At 48.8% G+C, this 22,854-nt stretch overlaps 1 protein-coding gene and 1 long non-coding RNA gene across 2 annotated transcripts in view; both read right to left on the minus strand.

The window, feature by feature from the left end:
* Positions 1–22,854, minus strand: part of LOC116882003 (deleted in malignant brain tumors 1 protein-like) — a 59,451-nt gene that overhangs the window by 2,197 nt on the left and 34,400 nt on the right. Inside the window, exons 12-16 of the mRNA XM_032882195.1 lie at positions 19,349–19,567; positions 7,110–7,421; positions 5,635–5,667; positions 4,935–5,110; positions 2,134–2,516 (exon numbers count right to left, since the gene is read on the minus strand). Of these exons, the coding sequence (XP_032738086.1) occupies positions 2,134–2,516; positions 4,935–5,110; positions 5,635–5,667; positions 7,110–7,421; positions 19,349–19,567 (1,123 nt within the window). The remainder of the gene's footprint in view (positions 1–2,133; positions 2,517–4,934; positions 5,111–5,634; positions 5,668–7,109; positions 7,422–19,348; positions 19,568–22,854) is intronic.
* LOC116881982 lies at positions 11,087–14,121 on the minus strand. The gene is made up of 6 exons (XR_004385532.1): positions 14,072–14,121; positions 13,238–13,276; positions 12,701–12,733; positions 11,505–11,537; positions 11,301–11,339; positions 11,087–11,120 (listed from the first exon to the last, which is right to left on the minus strand). It is a non-coding gene; the product is annotated as an uncharacterized LOC116881982 (long non-coding RNA).

The following is a 22,854-nucleotide window of genomic DNA, read 5'->3' on the forward strand; positions in this document are numbered from 1 at the left end:
AGAGGACATACAAATGGCTAACAGATAAAAAAATGTTCATCATCATGGGAAATTCAAATCAAAACCACATTGAGATACTACCTTACACCAGTTAGAATGGCAAAAATTGACAAGGCAGGAAAAAACAAGTGTTGGAGAGGATGTGGAGAAAGGGGAAACCTCTTACACTGCTGGTGGGAATGCAAGTTGGTCAGCCACTTTGAAAAACAGTGTGAAGATTCCTTAAAAAATTCAAAATAGAGCTACCCCATGACCCTGCAATTGCACTACTGGGTATTTACCTCAAAGATACAGATGTAGTGAAAAGAAGGGGCACATGTAGCAGCAATGTCCACAATAGCCAAACTGCAGAAGGAGCTGAGATACCCTTCAACAGATGAGTGGATAAAGAAGATATGGTCCATATACACAATGGAATATTATTCAGCCATCAGAAAGAATGAATACCCCATTTTTGCATCAACATGGAATTGGATTGGGGGAGATTATGCTGAGTGAAATAAGTCAAACAGAGAAAGTCAATTATATGGTTTCACTTGTTTGTGGAACATAAGGAATAGCATGGAGGACATTTGGAGAAGGAAGGGGAAAATGAAGGGGGAGAATCTGAGGGGGAGACAAACCACGAGAGACTATGGACTCTGGGAAACAAAATGAGGGTTTCGGGGTGGGGTGGGGGGATGGGTTAGCCCGGTGATGGGTATTGAGGAGAGCACAGATTGCAAGGAGCCCTGGGTGTTAGATGCAAACAATGAATCATGGAACACTACATCAAAAGCTAATGATGTACTGTGTGGGGACTAACATCAAAAAAAAAAAAAACCGAAAAGATATAACAATCCTTAATGTATACACATGTAACAACAGAATGTCAAAATGTCTGAGACAAAAAGTAAGGGAACTGCAAAGAGAAATCTACAAGCCCACTGTGATGGCTGGAGGCTCCGCACCCCTCTGTCTAGAACTGACACATCCAGCAGAAAATCAGGAAGGACACAAATGATCTGGAAAGGACCACTGATCAGCTAGACTAACTGACAGCTGTAGAACACTCCATCCAGCCACAGCAGAATACAATCCTTCTCAAGCCCATGCGGAACATTCCCCAGGACAGACACCTTCTGGACCACACAGCACACCTTAGCAAATTCACAGAAAAGAAATCACACCAAAGACATAGTCTGATCACAGTGGAATTGAATTAGAACTCAGTCACAGAAAGGTTGTTGGAGAATTCTTATTTGGAAATGAAACAACACACTTCTAACTGATCCAGAGGTAAAAGAAAACGTCTCAAGAAAAATGTACATGCCATTTTGAGCTGCGTGAAATTGAATATACAATTTATGAGGATCAAATCAAATGCATGAATTGGAAAAGAAGAAAGATCTAAAATCAATAACCTAAGACTCTGCCGGAGGAAATTAGACCAAAAAAGAGTAATTTGAACCTAAAGCAGACAGAAGAATAAAGTGTTAGTTGTTATATTCTGGCACCAAACTGTGCCTCCCTCCTTGATCTCTCTGTAAGGAGAACTGAAAGGGAAGAGCTTTCTCATTCAGAGGCTCTGTGCACTTTAACGCCTCATCTGTGCACTTCGTATGCTCACGCTTCCTCCACACTGCGCTTTCTTGCCTCGCCCCTGGCTTTCGGAAACAGGTACCATGATGATGCATCTCCCGTGGCTCTCCCCACTTCAAAGCTACCACCAGTAAGTGATGCAATTTTGTCCTTTTGTACTGGTTGCCAATCGCCCATCCGTACTAAGGGTTTTGCTCCTGTGAGAGGGCAAAGGAGCTACAGAGGCAAACAACCTCCCGAAGTCCTCATTTGGTGAATCCTTTGTTTAACTAAAGGAGCCAGAATAAATCTCATCACTCTAAGAGTTTAGGCTGAGAAAACCCAACAACCCATCAAGGTAGACCAGATGCCCTGAGAGCCTGAAGCACAAACGAACGGCGAGCTAATAAAGTTATAAAACACAAAGGGAAGGGAGGCACAGGCAAGAAGGGGTGAGACAGGACCCCAGGGTCCCAGACAACAAGGACTCTGCTCAGCTGAGAAGCCACAGGTCCCCCAAAGGAATGCCACGTGAAGATCAGCCAGTCGTGGAGGGCTTTCCATTCTCCTTACCCTCGCCGGATCAAATCGTACTTGACGGTCGTAAAATCATGGGGATCTGGAGAAGCCACGCAGGTATCCACGAAGAGCCTCAGGGTGGGGTTGGGGCTGTGGAGTGTGGCCTGAAGGAAGACCGCTTTCTTCAGGCTGGCGTAGTGTGGTCCCGGGCTCCTCACATGCTGGGACGTGGGCAACTCAAGGAAGGATATGGACACGTCATAGCCAGCGTTCTCCCTGGGGACCTCAGCCCCAGGAGTGACTTCAGCTGCAGACGGGCCGTCCACCCTGCAGGTGAACTTGAGCTGAGGTACCCTATGCCTCACGAAGACTCGGCCGGGGTGGCCCTGGATTCGGCCTCTGACGGAGCTGGAGTAGCTGAGGGAGCCGAGCCTTTCCTGGGAGGACGAGAGGGGAGAGCTGCTGGCCAGGGCTTGACAGACACCTTTCTGCAGGCGCAGAGGCCTCTCCCTCACAGTCCTGCTCGGCGCCAGCTCGACGATGAGCAGGAAGCCGGAGGCCTCAGGCCCACAGTCTGTGGTATATCAGGCCCGGATGGGGTGACGCTATGTCCTCGATGCTGGGAGTTCAGAGCGCGGGCCAGGAGCCTCCCGTGAGACTCCTTTCTTCCCTCATGTGAGGGCCAAGCTGTGCTGGTGTGAGGTGGGCAGGAGGTCCGTGCTGGCTACTTGGTGCTCCCTCTGCTGAAGTCTCCCCCACCTGCCCTCCCGTCAGCCTGTGGTAGTCTCAGGCGAGCACAGACCACGGCCCCCTGCTGCCCATCTCCTCCCTTCCAGCTCCTCCTTCTCTTGGCTCCAGACGCGTTCTGGCTCCTTGGGAGCTGTGGGCCTGCCCCTGCTCACCTCAGGCTCAGCCTTGCTCCTTCAAATCCAGCGTGACTTGAAGGGCTAAGGGGGTGCTGACGGCTGGCGTGCAGAGTGCCATTGTCTCTGGAAGCCGGGTCCCCACGGCCCTGTGTGCGGCCCAGAGACTCAGCCTGCCCCGCGACGCTGGTTCAAGGAAGCCCCTGGTTGTGTGACTCAGATCCTCGACGCTCTGCCTTGGAAGCTCTGAGGACTGCCCCCCGCCCCCCGTCAGCTCCAGCCAGGTCTGCCTTTCTAGACCTTTGCTTTCCTTTCCTACTCCTTCCCCTGCCCCTTCCCAGTCCCCAGTATGAAATTTTAATACAATGAAGACACTCTGCGTTCTGCACGAATACCTGTGCTTTATCCAGAAAAACAGATTTTTTTCTTGTTCCCCTGTAGAACAAGTTTCTGCCTTGCCCCTTGAAGCAGGTCTTGCCCTGATGGACAGCTTAGAAGGAAAGCTCAACTCCTTGACCACACAGCCCTGCCCCTTCCGAGGGGACCCAGCGCTTCCTGGTGCGGAGGGTCTCTGGTCTCTTCTTCTCCTCCTCGAGCCCTCCAAGCTTGCTGCTGCGGCCGGCACAGGCTGCCCACTGCAGGGGCCCTCCTCCTGCTCCCCTCTCCCTAGCTGCACTCCTCCCCAGGCCTCGGCTCCTTGGCCATCCTAGTCCAAGAGGCCTTCCTTCCACCCCACACCATCTCCTGTTCCCTTCCTTGTTTTGCTGTCTTCTGAGCTCTGTAAAATGATTCTCTTATGTGCGCTTGTTCAGTGCCTGTCTCCCTTTTCTTGAACGTGAGGGTTGTGGAGCAGGACCCCCGTTTTCCATTGTGTCCTCAGCACCTAGAAGGTTGCGCAGCCACTGACTGAAATCACGAGTTCTGTGAAGGTGTGCTCGCCGTGGGTGGCCCAGGACTGGCCATCACCCGGAGGGTTCCTGACCTGCTGTGTCGTCTGGCCCCCGTGTGGTGAGAGCTGGGCCAGCCAGAGCCATAGACAGTGGCAGGGTCCTCTCCGATGGCCTAGAAGTTTCTGGGGTGCCTGCCTCCCAGACACCAGGGGGCTTCTGGCATGGCCCCTGGGGCAGAAACCTCTGAGGTAAAAACTAGACATTTCAGGGCAAAAAGGGTAAGAATGACCGTGATCTGCATAATCAAATAGACACAATGTGAAGTCGGGAGTCAGCGTGCTCACTGGGCACCATGCAGACTGTTTGAATGAATTAACCTCCAGCAGTGCCAAAGGTTTGCTGTTTTTGTGTGTGCATCTAAATATGGAAACAGAAGAAGAGAGGAACAACCTGGAGATCTTGCTGTGGAATGTGCTACATTGTTAGATACACCGAGAAGAAGATTTCATAGTTAGACACTGTCCTATATTCTTGGTCTACTTGTTTCCTTAACTTCCATGACACTGTTCTGTGAAATAAGCTGGTGGTTAAGGAACAGGAAATAAACATATACATTTCATTATCCCCTCCTGTCCTGGATATATGCTTTCTATGTGTGGAAATACAGCTGCTTGCCTGGTTAGAACCCAGCAGTCAGATGGACAGATCATTGGTTCTCCCCCATGCGCAGCACTGTGGCCTGCCCGGAGGAGGTGTGCACTGAAGGTGAATAAGGAAGCATGTCATGGAAAATGCTTGGCTTTGGAGCTAAGAGAACATCGTCCGTCCATCTGTCGGATGTTTACCCATCCAGGCATCCACCAGCTTTCAGCACTTATTACAGGGTATTCCAAATTCAGCATGTGTTCCAAATTCCCAAAAGGCAGGAAAATTTCGGACACATTACTGAGTGCTCCAGGTCTCACCGAACTCGGAAACAAAGTCCTGGCGGCTGTGCCTTTCTGCTGTCCCTGCCAGGTTTTGGACAGGTGGTTGAATTTTCCAAATAGCTCTCCTTGGCCTCCGTCCTCAGAAGGGTACCACCCCCTCTGCAGTTTCTTACCTGTCTGAGGGTGCCACAGCGACCGTAGGGGATGTTGAAGATCAGGTAGCGCCCGGTGACTTGGGGGCGGCACAGCTCATCATTTAAGTGGATGTCCCAAGAGGAGTAGCCCAGCCTCCGGAGATAGCCTCGGTCAATGGCGACTTGGAAGAGGTGAGGCAGGCAGGAGAGCTGGGCTGCAGGAGGAGTGTGGGAAGAAACGCACAAAGACAGTCTGGCCAGCGGCCGCGCAGGGGCATGTGGGTGTGTGCTTGCTTTACAAAGCATGGGCGGTGCCTCCGGTGGGGGCTGCTTCAGCTCTCATCACCCCCTACCCGTGACTTGACTCTCACTGAATTTATGTCCCTCATTCTCCAAAAGTCACACCAGATCCTGGGAGTCCTACCCACGGCACGTGTCCTGCGGTCTGAGTCAGAGCTTTGTCTAACGATTTAAAGGACGACCCACTTCCCATGTTGAGGACGCCCGAGGTTGAGCACACATCTATCCGAGGCTTTGTATGAGAGATGTTTTGGGAAAAGAGTGGCAGCAAAGCAGGAGGAAGCGTGCGTGTGAAGAGGCTTCTTCCCCAACTCCTAAGGCCCACAAGTGGCTGGAGATGACAGAGGTCTCAGTGGAGGCGCAGGAAAGCCCATTCTTTCTCCCCGGGACACCTGCTCTCTCCGCTCCCACTTCCCGCAGCCTGGAGGGGAGGGCTTACCCTTGTCCTTGGGTACAGCAGAGGCAGCCGGACCTGGTGAGGGGAGATGGGTGAGAAGCCAAGGTCAGCTGTGCTGACACCCTGACCTGGAGGAGGCCGTGGCCAGCAGCAGAATGGCAGTGCGGGAAATGGGCTCATTGGATTTAGCTATGGCAGCTGGAGTACAGTGGCTTGAACATACTTCAGGCCGATGGGGAGGGAAAGAGGGCCTGGGGCCTCCTGATGGAGACCGAGGAAGGGATTTCTGTGCGGGTGCAGTGTTGACAATACTGGTGTCGCCAATGCTGACATTTGTTAGAGCAAGAGAATAGTCAATTCAGGCTTTGCAGGTTCTAAACACCGTCGTTTGAAGGAATCTGGCAGATGTCCCTTTCCATGCTCATGGCATGCTTGGGATCTCAGCCTGGGACATAAGCAGTCTGTGGCTCTCAAAGGCCTCTCCAGCTCAGAAGCAAGGCAGGACAGCAACCCAGGGCCAGGGCCCATCCCAGGAAGCGTGGCTGGCCACATTCACTCAACCCCTTCAGATACCGTTGGCCCCAGACCTCGGGTCCTTTGGCGGCTATACCCAAGGAAACCCCTTGGCATATATTCCAAGAGTGGAAAACGAATTACTCTTTCCAGTGGGCCTGCTGACAGCAAAAGGAAAGGTTGGAACTGTGAGCACACAGTGAAAGTGAGGGCCTGGGAGATAAGGATCCCAGGGCCCCAGGCTGACTTGCTCATAAGGCTGTCTGCGGGATGGTTTGTCTAGGGGACTCTGATGATTTTTCTAGTCATGATCAATCCTATGAAGGGCAAGAGTACCTCCCCCACAAAGATAAAAGCATTGGGAGTGATTCCTTTGTTTGCCCGTGAAAAACTAAGTATGAAACAGACAAAGGAGCTCGTTCATCAAATCTTAGAATTCTGCGACTTTTTGAGGTTTACCTGGGTAAATTTAGGACAAATATAAGACAGTACTACTCCACAGAGAAGAGGGCCAACCTCTGGAGGTCGAATGCCAAGATGGGTATTGGGTGGTAATTAAAAAGTCCTCCAGGAGAGGGATAGGCCACATCTTGGATGAAAGGGACACAAAGGCAGCCCAAGGTACTGTGGGGTTCTGACTTCTGAGGGCGGGGTCAAGGGTGTCCACTTAAGATTGCGCCCTTGATGACCTTGTCAGAAATTGAATAAGGGTCTTTGTGGTCTGACAGCCTCAAGTTCTGTGTCCTTAATCATTGCATTATACGGCCGCTTCTTCTTTCGACCTCATAATCTTGTAGCCCTATTTCAGAACAAATACAGCCCTGAATTGGAATTTGACAAAAGTGATGAATAAAACCACAAGGCTGTGCCATGAAAATATTCAGCACAGCAGTTGTGTGACAAATACGCCCTTGCTACCCTAGCAGCTGGCGCCTTGGCCAACACACAGTCCCTTGACCTTCAGAGCACGGGCAGAGGAAGAGGCACAGTCCCCGGGGACAAACCTGCGCAGACCACGCCCGCGTCCTCCTGGTGCCGGCAGTTGTGCCGCGCCCAGCCGGAGTGGCCGCAGTGGTCCAGCGCGTCTTCGGTGCCCGAGCAGCGCATGTCGTCCAGCAGGATGGGCCCCGAGCCCGGGCCGAAGCGGCCGCGCCCTGGGGCTGCCAGAGCTCGGCCGCAACCCAGCAGCCGGCACACGACATGAGCATCCCTGATGTCCCAGTGGTCGTCGCACACTGTGCCCCACACGCCCTCGTGGCGGACCTCAACCCGGCCCTCACAGCGGCTGCGCCCATCCGCCAAGCGCAGGGACCGGTCTGCGGGAGGAGAGAAAGCAAGTCAGGGGACACCGGTGACAGGCGCCACAGCCAACCTCCGCTACCGTGCACCTCCGCGTGGTGCATCGTTTGCCGCGGAAGAAATGACACTGCGATGAGATCCACCATGTCTGTTGGTGCTGCCCTCCCTTTCTGTCTCTCTCCTAACCCCCACCCCATGGCGCTCCCTGTCTCATAGAAAGCCAAACCTGCATTAAGCAAAGCCCTCAAAGAATGGAGGGTATTGTCAGCCTAGTTGCCCAGATACCTAAGATTTTAATCATTAAAAATACTAGAAAGAAAGAAAACAAAACGGCAAAATCCTCCCATCTTTGGAGTAGAATTGTTGAGTCACTGGCTTGACTTAGTGAACAAAATCTATCTCATGAAATTTCTTTTACTCTTGGTGAATAAAAGCCAACATTGGAGCTGTAAAATGTGTCTTCTGTGAGCCAGCTTTTCCACTTCTAGGTGTTTGCTGGAGATAAATGAAAATGTGCACTGAAAGATTTGCACACAGCAGAATTCTCCACCGGAGGAAAAAAACTGGGGAGCACCGACCTGTCTACCCGCAGGAGAGGGGATAAATTGCAGAATATCTACCCAATGGAATATTACTAAGCAATAAAAAGGAACAAAGTACCCATAGGAACCATCCGGACAAATCTCAGAAACAATTTGTTAAGCAAGAGAAGTCAGACACAAAAGAGCACTTATTATTTGATTCCATTTATATGAGATTCTAGAAACACAAAACTAATCTACAGGGACCAAAAGCAGACCAGTGGTTGCCTGGGGGATTTACTGCAAAGGGAGGCAAAGGAGCTTTTCAGGGTGATGGGAATGCTCTGTGTCTTGATTGTGGTGGTCGCATAGGTGGATGCATTAGAAAAATCTCATAGATGTGTGCAATTCATTGTATATAAATGTACTTCGAAATGGGATTTAAAAAGTAAAAATAATTTTAAAAATCTATATTATGTTGGCGGTTCCACACCGGTAGATGTGTGTAAAATGATTTGTCTTCATATAAAGTGGGTGCTGGTGACTGTTTTCCAACCTTCCTGCTTTCCTTGGCCCACAGAAGATGTTTCATGATAGCTAATAAATGCCACTGGCGGTGGGTTATGGTATCCTGGTTTAGGATAATTGTTTGCTCCTCATTTAATTTGTTGCTTGTGATTTTGGAGCAAGATAACCATGCTTGCCTGAACTATGAATAAAGGCAAATATCTTTTCTGCAAGGTCCCAGGAAGTGAATGTGGGGCTTCCGACCCCCAAAGGGGTGTGTGTGTGTGTGTGTACACGCACATCTGTGTCTGCACATATCGACTTATTAGCTCATAAGGGTGTTCTGTAGAGAGTAGCAACTTTGAAAAAAAATACAACCCTTTATTAATAATGATTTGATAATTTAAGTGCTGAGAACAAAAGCAAATTACCAGGTAAAGGGGTCATGTCTTCGCCAATTGAAATTGTAACTGTAAGAAAGAAAGACCAAGCTTAAAAAGTGCATATCATCAAAGTCACATATTTATAGTCAAACCTGAAAAGGAGCCACACATTTTCTCAAGGTTTAGGCACTAGTCGTTTTGTTTGAGTTTCTGCATGGGTTTAGGTGCAGAAATGCTGCCCACTAAGTTTTATTTTCTTATCGAAATGTAACAAGTGGTGTGTCCTGCTATTCTACAAAAAGAAAATGATTTGATAAATGGTCAGAAAAGAAGCCTTTCAAATATACAGAATTTTTATAGGAAGAGTATGAAAGTGTTAGATTTTGTAGGAAAAATATTTATTGGGGTGGCCTATGTGAGTCAGGTCAATATAAATGTATTTAAAAACTCTAAAGAATAAAATAATTGATCAGGACAATTAAATGAAGCAAACCAATCAGATTTCTCAGAAACATTTTTAGGTAAGAGAAAGATCATATCTGAGAGGTGTACTTCCACATGAAATACACAGAGGGAAGCAAAAAAGTGACAGTGAATTTTAGGATAGAGTGCAGTTGTATAAATTACTATACAACTAAGGGTTAATCTAGCAACAGGCATATGATCTTTACCAGGTGATGGTGTCACTTTTGTTGAAATCAGATTTACGGCTGCCAAAAAAAAGAGAGAAAAAATTTTTTTCTAGTCCAAAGAAAGCATTAACATCGCATGTCATTGAAATTTCACACCGTACACTCCAAGTTTATGAAAATAATTCTGACCCATAAGCTGCATAGAACAGAACCCACCCTGCTTATTTATCATGTGGACGTACACATCCGGGAGTAAAACGGTATATGAGAAGTTGGCACTTTGCCAGAGAGACAAACCATTCCCATTTTGAGCGTCCATACTGTGTCCTATAATTTCCTACTCGAATCCCTACAGCAGCTGTTCCCGGGAAGTACTGTCTGTATGTTAGAGATGAGGAAATCGAGACTCAGAGAGCTTGTAAACATGCCTGGGACATCTTCAGTTCTGACCTGGGACACCCCAGAACATGCACCCTTTCTACAGCATTCTGCTTTTCAGAAGCATAAAATGTGGGCATGGCAATCATTCTCTGCTGTCACCTTCATCTTAGACTTTTAGTCTCCAGGACTGTGGAAAATAAATTTCTGCTGTTTAAGCCACATGGTCTGTGATACTTAGTTATGGCTGCCTGAGTTAAAACAGTGGCAAGTTTCCTCCTCCTCTGGGCCTCATTTTCCTCCAAAACAAGGGGAGTGGTTCAGCATTTTACTCCTCGAATGTGGCCTGTGACCAGCAGGATAAGCATCACCTGGGAGCCTGTGAGAAATGCAGAATCCAGCCTCCATCTGGAGCCATGAAATCCCAAACTGCATTTTACCAAGTTCTCCAGGTCATTCACTTGTACATGAACATTTGAGAGTTGTTGCCATGGGCCATCTCTAACGTGTCGTCCAGGATTGATGCTTAATGCTATTTTATCCTACTCATCCTGTCCCTGCACCTGCTTCCACCGTGTTCAGAATCATAACCACTGTGGGTTCCAGTGGCCTGGAACCAACCAGACCTCCCTCTCCTCTCTCCTGACCGCTCTTGGGGAAATAAGAGTATGTTTTCTCTGAGTGTGTCCGCTCCTGCTGGGCTGTGGTTTCTCAGAAAGTCACTCACCAGGGCTACTGCAGAAAGTAGAGACCCTACCTGCTGAAGAGGCCTTTTCTCCTGGAGTGGGAGTTGTATCTGCAAACAAAGAAGACTCAAATATCAGTGAAAAGACAATGGAAAGTTTTGGTTTGAACAACAGTGTGGTAGAAGATGGAATTGCACATGGGTAGAACCAACACTATCACAATCTAGTTCTCTTGCATTTTGGTGTGTGGTATGGGTCAAAGCACCACCTGTAACCTAACACAGATCACCAGGCTAGTGGAGGTGGGGGGCCCTGCCCTTGCCTCCCATGAGCACATCTGATTAAGACCAGACCAACAAGCAGAGGGAATGTCCTAGCAGAGGGACCACTTTTGTGACTGTGGATGGATGAAGAGAACATGAAGCTTCATTTCTATGAAAAGGACTTCTGTTTACATATCAGAGCTTCTGCCACAGACAAAATATTCACTACCTGTGTTCATTTGTCCAACAGAAAGAGGGAGAGTTGATCATATTTAACTTAAGAATTGTGACAGACAGAAAACATTACCAGAGGGTGTGTCCACTTCTGCTGAAGTTGAAGATACATCTGTATAGGGACAGAGAAAATAAGACACTTAAAAATGGGAGAAAGGACTCTTCAGTGTGTCTTTTCATTCAGTCTACTTTGTGGTCAACATGGTCATTATGTGGGCTCATTTTCAAAATCGAATATGGCAAGTGAGAAGCTGGTCTCATGATTTAAACCACACGACAAGAGAACTTTTACCAGAGGGAGAGGTCACTTCTGCTGAGGATGAAGATGTATCTAAAAAAGAGAAGAGAAGACCTAAAAACCAGCCGAGAGGAGAGGACACTTGGGAGTTTGTTCTTACTGAGGCTGGGCTGGGGATAAGCTTTCCATGGAACAGCCTAGACTGATGAATGGAAGTCCAAGAAGAGGCACTTAATAGGGCAGGAGACAGTGTCTTACCTGGTGTGGAGGTCACAGTGGTTGCTACTAAATCTGCAGGAGAATAAAAATAACAAAGCAACAATAAGACAGCCATATCAGGCCTACGTGTTGCTAAATACAAGAGACATAAAGGTGGCCATCCTAGATCAGTATAACTGGCCTGGCTTGTCTCCGGCTTTCCAGACAGGGGCATCCCTAGATCCTCCACTGCCTCCAGGCCACCTCTCCAGTCCTTGGGTTTCCATTCCTCTTGCTCACCCTTTACTTCTCCCCTTGGAGAAGGTGAACATTACCTACTTAGAGGGCAACAACCATTGGTCCAAGTTTCTCCCAATATGTGTTTATCTAACAGAGATTCTGTAATTGGAGGGATTCCTACACCTGGTCCTCCCTCCTCTCCTTGAATGGTTGGAAGGCAGTGACACAGGAAAGGGTGAGCTCTTGGACTGTCCCAAGACCCAGACTGAGGGTAAGGAGGGGATGGCAGGTCCATTTGCCTCTTGTACTAAAGGTTGCCCTCCACCCAAGCCTTCTCAAGAGTATGGGCCATATTTTGGTCTTACTCAATTGCTTTAGCACCTAGAGTAGGGGAGAGCACCCTCTTTATTGTCCTCCCCACAAATAAACCTCTAACACTCTATTTGTAAAATTGTTCACCCCAAAGTCACATTAGGAACTCCTCAGATATCATTGCAACCAGCATCACTCAAGATTATTGTATAAGACAAAAGTTACTTGTTACCATGGTCAACTCTGCATCTCTCAATACCTTGGCACAGAGCCTGGCACAAGACCATCCTCACCAAATGCTGGACAAATGTCTAAGGAGGATCAGTCAAAGCTGTGGTTTGGCTCTCCACCATCCTGCCAACACCCATGCCGTGACTGGTTTCCAGGAGGAACTCCCACCATGGGCAGCTGATGTTAGATCAACAGTCTATCCAGTGAATGACTTATTTTTGAGTTTGGGAATTGGCTAAACTAATTTTTCCCTTGGCCCACGCATTTAGCTGGGCTTCCTGGAACTCATTCCCTATCAGGGGGTAAAGAGGTGGCCTATGTGAGTCAGGTCAATAGAAACATATTTAAAGTCTCTAAAGAATAAAATAATTTGATCAGGACAGAAACAATTGTGAAATGAGCTCCCTGGAAAACCAAACATGATAATTTATAGCAAGTAAGATGGATAGAACCCACAATAACACCAAAATTACCTGTTGAGGTGGTTACAGTAATAGTAGAAGATTCTGGAAATGAGAAAAGGCAATTGATCAAAACCTGCCAAATGGCAAAAATAATTGTTTTACAGTTAACCTGTTTTCTTCTCTCTGTCCCTGGAACATAGGAATCAAGGACTTCATTTATGTAACAATGGATTTTGATTCATCCTTTCCTTCTATGGCAGACACTGTGCTAGATACTGGAGTCAAACAACAAAGAAATCAAGACAGGGCTCCTACTCTGTCAAAGTGCAGCTGTGACCAGTGCTATGAAGGGGAGATATGTGATGCTCTGAGAACCTGTGACAGGTGATCTCACCAGCCAGCGAGTTCCCGTCTCTATCTTCCTGAGAGGCAATACCACCACCTTGGGCCTGTCACAGGGCTTGGCCCAGACCGGGCACTCTGCTCAAAGACAGTGACAACCTGACACTCTCCGCACTCCCCCCCTCCCAAACTGTCCTGGTTGACATGGCACAGGCAGTCTTGCTGACCCATCTGCCTATATTTGCAGTGGGCAGAGGGTATTACCAGGTGAAGAAGTCACTTCCGCTGAAGTAGACATTATGCCTAAACAGGAAACACAAACAGGAAAATCAATCGATCAGAAAGTTTTTATGCATTTTCCAGTCCTACACAATTCTGCCTTTCCTATGATCTCATCTACCTGGTTTTGTTGTTGGAAAAATTCAAGTGTGAAGACGAGTTACTTCCCAACATCCTGAATAAAAGTAGAGGCACCCAAAGCAAAACATGGACCACTATAAATGAAGACTTTCCTGAAATGGAGCACATTTCCCAGTCCTGTCCTTTTAAGCAGAAGACATAGTCCAACCTGCATGACGGAGGCTCCTGGGGAAGAAATCACTGTGGCTCAGGGCTGTCCTACTGGGGTACCTCCAGGGATGTTGAGGTTAGTAGGCATTTGGGGTCCATATCATAACATTTAGAGAGTCTGGTGACGTTTACTGGGTGTTGGAACACGTCTATGGCTGTCAGACGATCTGTTAGCATTTCCTGCTATTGCCACTGTGGCTGTTCTCTGAGTAGCTCTTCTACCTCCCTGTCCCCGTGCCCCTCCCTGGCTTGTTGTCTTTCATAAGACACAGTGGGGACACCATGTGTGTGTAGGAAGGGAGAACCACAGGCTCTGGGGATACTCTCATGTGAGCTTGAATGTTGGGACCCAAACTTGGCTGTGTAGAGGCCCTGTGTCTATTTCCGGATTATAGTCTGTTTTCCAAGGGATTAACTCAGCCAAGCCACCCCTGGACAAATAGTAAAAGTGTCCTATCTAGGTAGAATTTCAACACAGCAATATCCCTGAAAGGCGGGAAGAGGACAAATCAGCAGAAGAATCGTTACCAGTTCCAAGGACCAAATCTGTGGCGGCAGTGGAATCAGGAACTGTCAAAGCAAGCGTTAATTCAAGGAAATTTTAATTAAATACCATCCTTGTCCACCCAGTTTATTGGTAAATAGTATTTTTTTTTAAATCATGCTGTTTACAAATTCTGCCCCAGCTGTGTTCATATTTGATTATGCTCTGTTCCTATTTGATTTTCCTATTCTTTGTATCATTAAGCTAAGGGAAATAAATAATGAGGAAGATGGTATTTGAGCCTGGGATCCAAGAGACCTGGGTTGGAGTCTCTGCTTTTTGTGTAACCAGGTATGTGGCTGTGGACACGTCCCGTTGCATCTCTCAGCTTCCTCTGCTGCATCTGAAGGGCCCGTCCATGGACCAGCAGCATCTGCATCACCTTGTTAGAAATGCAAACCCTCAAGACTCACCCCAGAACAATGGAATCAGAGCCTGCATTTCAAAAGATCTCCAGCCTGTGTGTCTGGGTGGCTCAGTCAGTTAAAAGGTTAAATGTTTGACTCTTGGTTTCGGCCCAGGTCATGATCTCAAGGTCATGAGATGGAGCCCTGGGTTGGGCTCTGCGCTCAGGAGGAAGTCTGCTTGAAATCCTCTCTCCCTCTCCCTCTGCCCCTCCCACTCATGTTCTCTGCTCTCTCTTCCTCTAAAATCAATTGATCGATCAATCTTAAAAAAAGTAAAAAGATCTCCAGGTGATTTATTTGAACACTGAAGTTTGGGAGGTATCAAGCATTCATGCAGAGATGTCGCTAGCCCCAGAAAAAATGGGCACAGGCCAGGAAGAAATCAGATAGCACAGCCCATGTAAAGGGTCCCCTGCCTGCTCAACCCTGGACAATTGGTGTCTTGACAAAATTCATTCTAGCATTTCCTATTCTGTGGGTTCTCCAAAAGAGCTTGAAATCCGGACTTTTATATGAAATCACTCATTTGTAAAATGTGGTATTAAAAGAAAATTAAACATTGATTGGCAAAACTCTTTCGTCTGAATCAAAACTGCCCCCATGTCCAAACTTATTCAATGGGCTGCCTGAGAGAGCTGGCAGCTGATTCTCACAAACCCAACCACAAAGAGACAAATCGGTTTCATTATCTGATTTTCTTAGAGGTCGGTTTCTCCAGAGCCTGGCAGAGGGTTCTGAGATTTTTGGAAACATGGACCAAGAACTACTTTCATGAGTGTTTTCTGTTGGAGAAAACTTGACTTGAATTGATTTGTTCTGAGATGGCATGTCTCCAACTTACTTAGCCATATATTGATTAACTCAAGCTCTAGGGTGATCCCCAAAGTCCCCAAGAGGGAAGTTCACAAAAAGACACATGTGTTGCTTAAACTAGAGAGCCAGATACTCAGCCAAGAGCAGCACACACATCCCTTAATAGTGTGACTGTCAAGTTCCCGTCACTGTACACTTGCACTGGTGTGTGCTTGCACTGGTGTGTGTGCTTGCACTGGTGTGTGCTTGCACTGGTGTGTGTGCTTGCACCAGTGTGTACTTGCACTGGTGTGTGTGCCTGCACTGGTGTGTGCCTGCACTGGTGTGTGCACTTGCACTGGTGTGTGTGCCTGCACTGGTGTGTGTGCCTGCACTGGTGTGTGCACTTGCACTGGTGTGTGTGCTTGCACTGGTGTGTGCCACCCAATCTCCAGGACAAGCTTCCTCTTCCTGTTCTATAGATGAAGAAAGGAGGATCTGGGTGGTAAGGGCACTTGCCCACTGTCACCCAGTTGGTAAAGGCTAGAGCCAGAACATAAGCCAAGATTCTTGAGCTCCAAATTCTGTGATGCTGTATTTCTACTTGGAAGGTGTCAGTGGTCAAAGAATTTTGAGAAACACTGGGTCAAAACAAGTGTTAAAAAGATCCTTTACTGCGGGACTTGTCAGAGATGTTAATGGGCTAACAGAATCTTCAAGAGAAGGATATGGTATTCCCCCGACTTATTTAGTTATTTAAATTATTTTTTAAAATTTGCATATGACTGGGTTGGTGTACTGTATTGTGAAACATATATGGGAGATGTGGTACTCTATTATTTTCTGAAAATGCAGATTACAGGGATAAATTTGCCCATGATGCCCGAAGTCCTGTGCTGTTCAAAAAAGGAACTCATTGAATTCCCAAATGTGTGAATCTGAAGGAGTCTCATGTCAGTGACCTACCTAGTTGATACCATAGCACCAATGTCTGAATAGGAAAGGAGAGTGGTTCCTCAATGTAATCAAGCATGTTATGACTCCGGATTCAATGTCACTATTGTGAGTGACCTACTATGGCTGAAACACCTAAGGCATCCTGACCCCTCGCCCTGGTAAGGAAGCCTGATGAGGGCAGGATAGCCACCTGCGATGCTCACTTCTGTGTCTTCCCATAGAGTTGCGCCTGGCGCAGGGAAAGAGCTCGGGAACTATTTGTTAAGTAAATGGATGCATTCGCTGAATCCCATTATTCTTGTCTTTACTCTACAAAATTAAGAGTAGCTGGGCAGTGGGTATTTTCATTTCATCTGATTTGCTTTTGTAATCATACTGGTTTGGCAGCCTGAAATAATGCGTACATGGGCTGAATTGAAAAACAAAAAAAAGAGGAAGGGAAACCATCTCAAACCAGGGGCCCCCTGGAAATAGGCGATGCTTTCACAAAGGGCCCAGGTGTGAGGGACTGGGTTTTGTTCATGGAACTCCCAAAGCAGCATCAGAAAGGCAGCTTTCAGGCTCAAAACATAATTTTAAGCCAAAGACTAGGAAGAGAAGTTACCCCAGTGGGTGGATAACAGGGAATCTGGTAAATCTTTGAAGAGGGCAGAGACTGAGGGCTCCAAAGTGAACCCATGAGTGTAGGTTCAAACGTTGGGTAAATTAGCAGATTAAGAGAGGCTAAGAAGGACCCAGAGGCTTCTGGGAAGCAGAATGGACCATAACAGGTGCCTGGAGGATCCCAAGGGGACCTGAGCTTCCGCATATTCATTTCCACATCCCTCTTGCCTACCCCCAGGGCCTTGGCTCCGGCAATGTCAAGAGAAAGTCAAGAGTGAGTACCTGAACCAAGGACTCCGGCATCCATGGTGGCCGCATGGCAAGCCCAGTGCCAGCACTGGCCTACTGTGGCCTAATTGCCCGGATCTGCACATTGTCCAGGAGGACGCCCCCCACACCCTCCATGGAGTGGCCATTCCCCAGGGCTCCAATGCCCTCCTCACAGTCTGGCTGCCAACACATGACATCGGTCGCATCGGTGGCCAGAGGTCATCCCACATGGTCACCCATGTGCCACTGTGGTATATCTTCACAATGGCTCCTCCCATCCGCCAATCTGATGGTGGGAAAGTCTGGGCAAGACTCAGGTTGTTATTGGAATGGGATTAGCTCTTCTGGCAAGTAATTTCTAATAGGAATTTTCTGCAATTTTTACCCTAGCCAACCCTGAAGTCCACTACTCTACCATCTCTTGCTTCCTTTTCCCAAGTCTCACAGGGAAAAGTTAACATTATTGCTCACAAATGCAATGACTGGTTTTTCTGGGCTAGCTCTGATTTCAGATACTTGTTCCTTTGAAATAGGATAACTGGGGACACCTGGGTGGCTCAGTGGTTAAGTCACTGCCTTCAGCTCGGGTCACGATCTCAGGGTCCTGGGATTGAGCCCCACATCGGGCTTTCTGCTCAGCTGGGAACCTGCTTCCTCCCCACCGCTCTGCCTGCCTCTCTGCCTACTTGTGATCTCTGTCTGTCAAATAAATAAATAATATCTTAAAAAAAAAAGAAATAGGATAATTGCAAGGGTAAGGATAGATACTGATTTTAGAACTGGGTCATTAAATTGCTAAGCAACAGCATGGAAATAGGTCAAAGTCAACTTTTCATTATTTTCTTTAGTCAAAACTTGTACACTGGTTCGGGTACACCAGATTCACAGTTAGATAAATTTTAGAAGCAGAGGCTAGACCAAGAGCCAGCCCTGCTTGCAACCTCTTCCACAGTGTTGGGCCCAAACCCCCTGGTCATTGACATTCCTGGTTGTAGCCTCAGGGAATCCACTAGAAAAAGTCAATACTGGCAAGCCCTGAAAGAAGCAGTAAAAGGATTACCGGCTGTAAGATTTGTTTCTGTGGGTTCTGGGACAGCTTCTGCAGCTGAAAGAGAAAACCCAAGGCACTTAACATTAGTGCAGTGCACAGTTGCAAAACGAGAGCAGACACACCAGCTGAGTGGGTGTGTGAACCCACATCTGTGCCAGTTGCCAGTTCAGAACGGACTGGCAGAGGCGACTGGATTTCTACCACCACCTTTCCCCCCGTTGGTGAGACCCTGGGGTATGGACACTAATCCGAAGGCTCTAGCTGAGCTTTTCCAGGGAGGAGCCATCCATAGCCACTTAGACCTGAAGCTAACACAAATAGGACACACGAGTGTCTGATGGCATTTTGACTCTGAGTCTCATAGAGAGATACCAAGACGTGTTCGGAGCACCAAAGGCTCCCTCTGCGGACTAAAAGAACTACCCAACGACACGGGAGGCGAGAAGGATCCTCACCTTGTCTGCTTCTTCACCGCCTGGGGACCTTGTCTCCCCCCAACCCTCTGAGAAGGGGACGGCTCTGGGCCATGGCGTGGGGGTCACAGATGTTTGCTGCATGTATCATTTAGTAGGAGAAGGTAACCAAACAGGGTTTTTAAGTGTTCATTCAGCTTTTTTGAAATAAAAATTGTCCCTAATGGTAAGAAAAGCCCTAGTCAGGCAACAGCAAATCAGGAGAGCGTTCATATGGAGCTCTCTCTCTGAGAAATAGCTTCATGAGAAATTTATGGGATTGACACACATCAGAAAATCATTCCTGGAAATTAAAAACCGTCCCGAGCAGGGGCGCAACTTCCCGCTTCCCAGGCACGGTTTTGCTCTGAGGATCTCTGCTCTCCTTGGAGCAGGGGAACAGGCTGTGATATCCGACACACCTGAGACTAGTGCGACCAGTGTCCTGGGTTAGCCGAATCTGAGGGGCTTCCCGGGACAGGGGACTTCCAGCGCTACAATTGGGAAAATTCCAGGCAGATGGGACCAGCTGTTTTCATGACCTGGAAGCCCAAGGCTTTCGGGGTTGGCCTCCTGGCAGGTCCAGCTCTGCTGCTTAGGGTGGGAAGCCGGGCTGAGGGAGAGTTCAGGGACCTGAGCAGATGGCCCCAGCCTCTTCGTGGTGTCTATAGTTATGGACCGACAGGGCGAGGTGGTGGCACCGCCCCAGGCTTCTCTCGTTGCCTGTACATTGCACAGTGTCTAGGAAGATGGGGCCCAAGCTGCCACCGAACAGACTGCCCCTCAGGACCACCAGGGCCGGGCTGCAGCCCAGCTGCCGGCTCACCACCTGCGCAGCAGGCAGGCCCCAGAGGTGGTCACACACTGCCCCCCAGGGACCATCGTAGAGGATCTCCACAGGGCGGTCGCAACTGCTCCTCCCAGCCGCCAGTCGCACCAGGGGAGGATCTGCAGGGGCCAAGGGCAGAGGGGCTGGAGAAGGTTCTCGCCACTCTCAAATGAGACGGCATTCCCAGCTAGAGAATTCTACCCCAGCCCCAGCCCTCTGGCCACTGGTTGCACAGCCTGTGTCCACGGGGACACCATAGATGCTGAGGGGACCACAGGACTGCGTCTGGTTTCTGAAATTTAGCACCATCTCTACAGTGGTTCACACTCACCGGGCCACTTCTTTATGGGAACCAGGGCCACATGGTGACCTTGTAGAAGACACACTTAAAAAACAACCTTCTGCTTTCTTCCTGTCTGCGGTGTCATTTTCCGTGTGGTTTCTCTACAAATTCAAAACCACTCAGCAGAACACTTGATGTTCAGACTTCTTATTTCTTACCCAGGTCTCGAAAAATGTTATGGAGCTCTCAGAACAAAATTAATTTCACCTTACTTGAATTTTAAAAAGGTTGAAGTATTTATTGGAGGTTGAGGGAGAAGGTTGGGGCTGGGAAACTGAGCAGAAGAGGGGGGAGCATTGCTCCTACCAGAAGGTAAGATGGTGACTGGGTGAAACTTGCCCCTGAACCAAAAGCAGATGAGGTTGGTTCTCATATTCTGAGCCCCAGAAGTTGATCTGGTTCCTGGGGTTCCCTTAGAGTAGGGCCCCCAAAGAGTACTGTATGGGTCAGGCTCTTCCTACAAGACGTCCAGTGATGCCACTGAGGCTGGGTGGGTGGCTGGTTCTCCTTGGAAAGGTCCCCGCGTGGGGACAACCCACCATCTCACCAGCCTTGATTCCCTACAGCCTCAGGGCCAGGAAAACTACATTGGCTACATTTCTGTGGGCCGCCAATGCCAGCCTAGGAAAAGAAGTCACAAAATCTAAGAAAGGAAAAGATACCTGTTGGATGGAAGACACGCGGCTGCTCCCCAGAAGCTGAAGAATCTGCACGTGGGGAAGAGAAAACATCATAAGGACACTCCAAACCATCTGTGCAATTGCCTAGTTGTCTCAACAGCCTCTCCTTCCCAGGCGTGGGTTTGCCTTTAAACAACCCCATCCAGTCTAATCCAATGGTTAGCATGTAAAATGTGATGGTGGCTCACACACGTGTACATACTATTCTGGTGAGGAGTGAGACAACAAGAGAAATAAAGTGGATGTTGGGGTTGGGAGGGTATGGCCCCATCGGCCCAGAGGGCTTCTCAGAACCCAGAGTTCAGCCTTAACATCCAGAGGTCCAGGTGGCGTGGCGGAGTCGGGAAAGTCTGCTGCCACCAGGACCGCCTGCCCCTAGAGCCTCCTGCCTTCTCTGGCATGTAACCCCCTCTGTGGATGGGCCCCCACTTCGGCTCAGGAGCCGGGGTCTCAGTCCTGCTGACACGCAGATCTCCTATATGGGAAGGATGACCTCAAACTTGCCAACACCGCAGACAGCTTTTCCTCGGGGGCCAGAGGACGGCCCCATGGGAATGGGAAACAGCTCCGGGCCTTTGCCCTCCAGGAAAGGTCTGGAGTAAAGAGCATTGTCAAGGAGAGTGAAGGGTGGTGAGGGAGAACTAGTGTGGGGTCCCCCGGCACTAGGTGGCTCGTCACCCATTGGCAGATAAAATGGGAGTGAACTCACGGATCCCTGGACGCCCAGCAGCTGCAGAATCTGCAGAGATAAGGAAAAATGGGGGGAGGGTTAATAATAGAAAGGGGGTGAGGCACCTGGGGGTGTGGCCTGCTAAGCGTCCAACTCTGCTTTTCAGTCAAGTCAGGATCTCAGGGTCGTGAGATGCAGCCCCGTGTGAGATTCTTTCTCCCTCTGCCCCCTCCCAAATAACCAAATAAATAGATAAATAAATAAATAAAAATCTTTTAAAAAATAATAAAACAAAAATGAATTTTGGGGACTTCATCAAGATTAAAAAATAATAGAAATGAGGATGGTTGAGTGGTTTGAAAATCATTGTCTCTGTTCAAAAACAGCCCAATAAGCCTGTGTAAACAGTTGTTCTCATCTCTTGGGCGGTTCTGCTGGTTTTTACAGCCCGGCCTGAACCTCTGAGACAGTGATTCCACGAGAATTTGCCTTAGGAACTAAAATCCCAGTGAAACAGTTAACGTGTCGTACATTCACCGTGTGTCATATGCTTGACTAAGGCTTCATGTGGGATGACTCGTTTCATCCACCGACAACTTTATAAGTACCATTACTGATTATTTTACAGCGGATTAACCTTTGGAGTCCCTTGAGTGGAACGGGGCCCTCCCATATCTGAAGCAGCTGGCACCCCTTCCGGAGTGAGAACAGGAACCTGTCCTGGATGCGGCGAAGCTTTAAGGCAGGGAGACGTTTCCAGATTTCAGGCTCAGCCCAGGCAGCTCCATGACCGGCCCACGAGGGACCCGCCCTCACCTGAGCAGAACACGAGCGTCCTGGTGGTGCCCCCAGTTGTGAGCGAGCCAGCCGCCGGGAAGACACTGCCCCAGGGAGGACTCGCTTCCCGCGCAGCTGACCCTGTCTGGAAGGATGCTGCCTGACCCAGGGCGGACGCTGGCCCCCGGGAGTGTGGACACAGCCGGGCCACAGCCGACCTGTCTGCAGACCACGTGGGCATTGTCTAGGGACCAGCTGTCATCACGCACTGTGCCCCAGGTGTCAGCGTGGTCTTCACACCGGCCTGACCCATTCATCAGCCGCAGGCCTGGGCCTTGGTGGACACTTCCGACGGCCACCAGAAGAACCGGCACTTCTTGGACAGTGTCCGCTGATAACCGGTGACAACAGATCTACTCCCCCCTTCACTTCGTCTCCCTCGTTTATTCTTTCTTGCCTTGGGTGTGACTGCGTTTCTGGAGGTTACAGTTGCTTGCCAGAAGGTTTTGCTCCTTAGCCGGCTGGCTCGGACCCACCTCACTGTGAAGCTGCTTCGTGTCTTTCCTGGTGTGTGGTGAAGTGTTGGTTTCTGGCACTCACAGGGTTTGTTGGGTTTTTCCTGAGAAGCTAACATGCACATACCACTTCGGGTGTGTGTGAGTGTGTGTGTGTGTGTGTGTGTGTGTGTGTGAGATATTCTCTGTGTGCCCTCGCACACGCTGCTCATCTGACAACAATAGCTTTCCTCTGTGTTGTTCCCAGGGTCACTGGGACAACACAGCACATACGTGGGAACATAGCACGTCGCTGGGAACAACAACCGCACATACGTGCGGACGCTCCGGGGAGCGCACAGAACGGTGGTGCCTGGCTGCCCCTCATGCTCGAAGGGCAGGGCTGCAGAAGGGAACAGAGGTGAGCTATGCTCAGAACACA

The sequence above is a fragment of the Lontra canadensis genome, unplaced genomic scaffold (assembly GCF_010015895.1).
Source record: "Lontra canadensis isolate GAN:19392208 unplaced genomic scaffold, GSC_riverotter_1.0 scaffold79, whole genome shotgun sequence".
NCBI classification, from domain to species: domain Eukaryota; kingdom Metazoa; phylum Chordata; class Mammalia; order Carnivora; family Mustelidae; genus Lontra; species Lontra canadensis.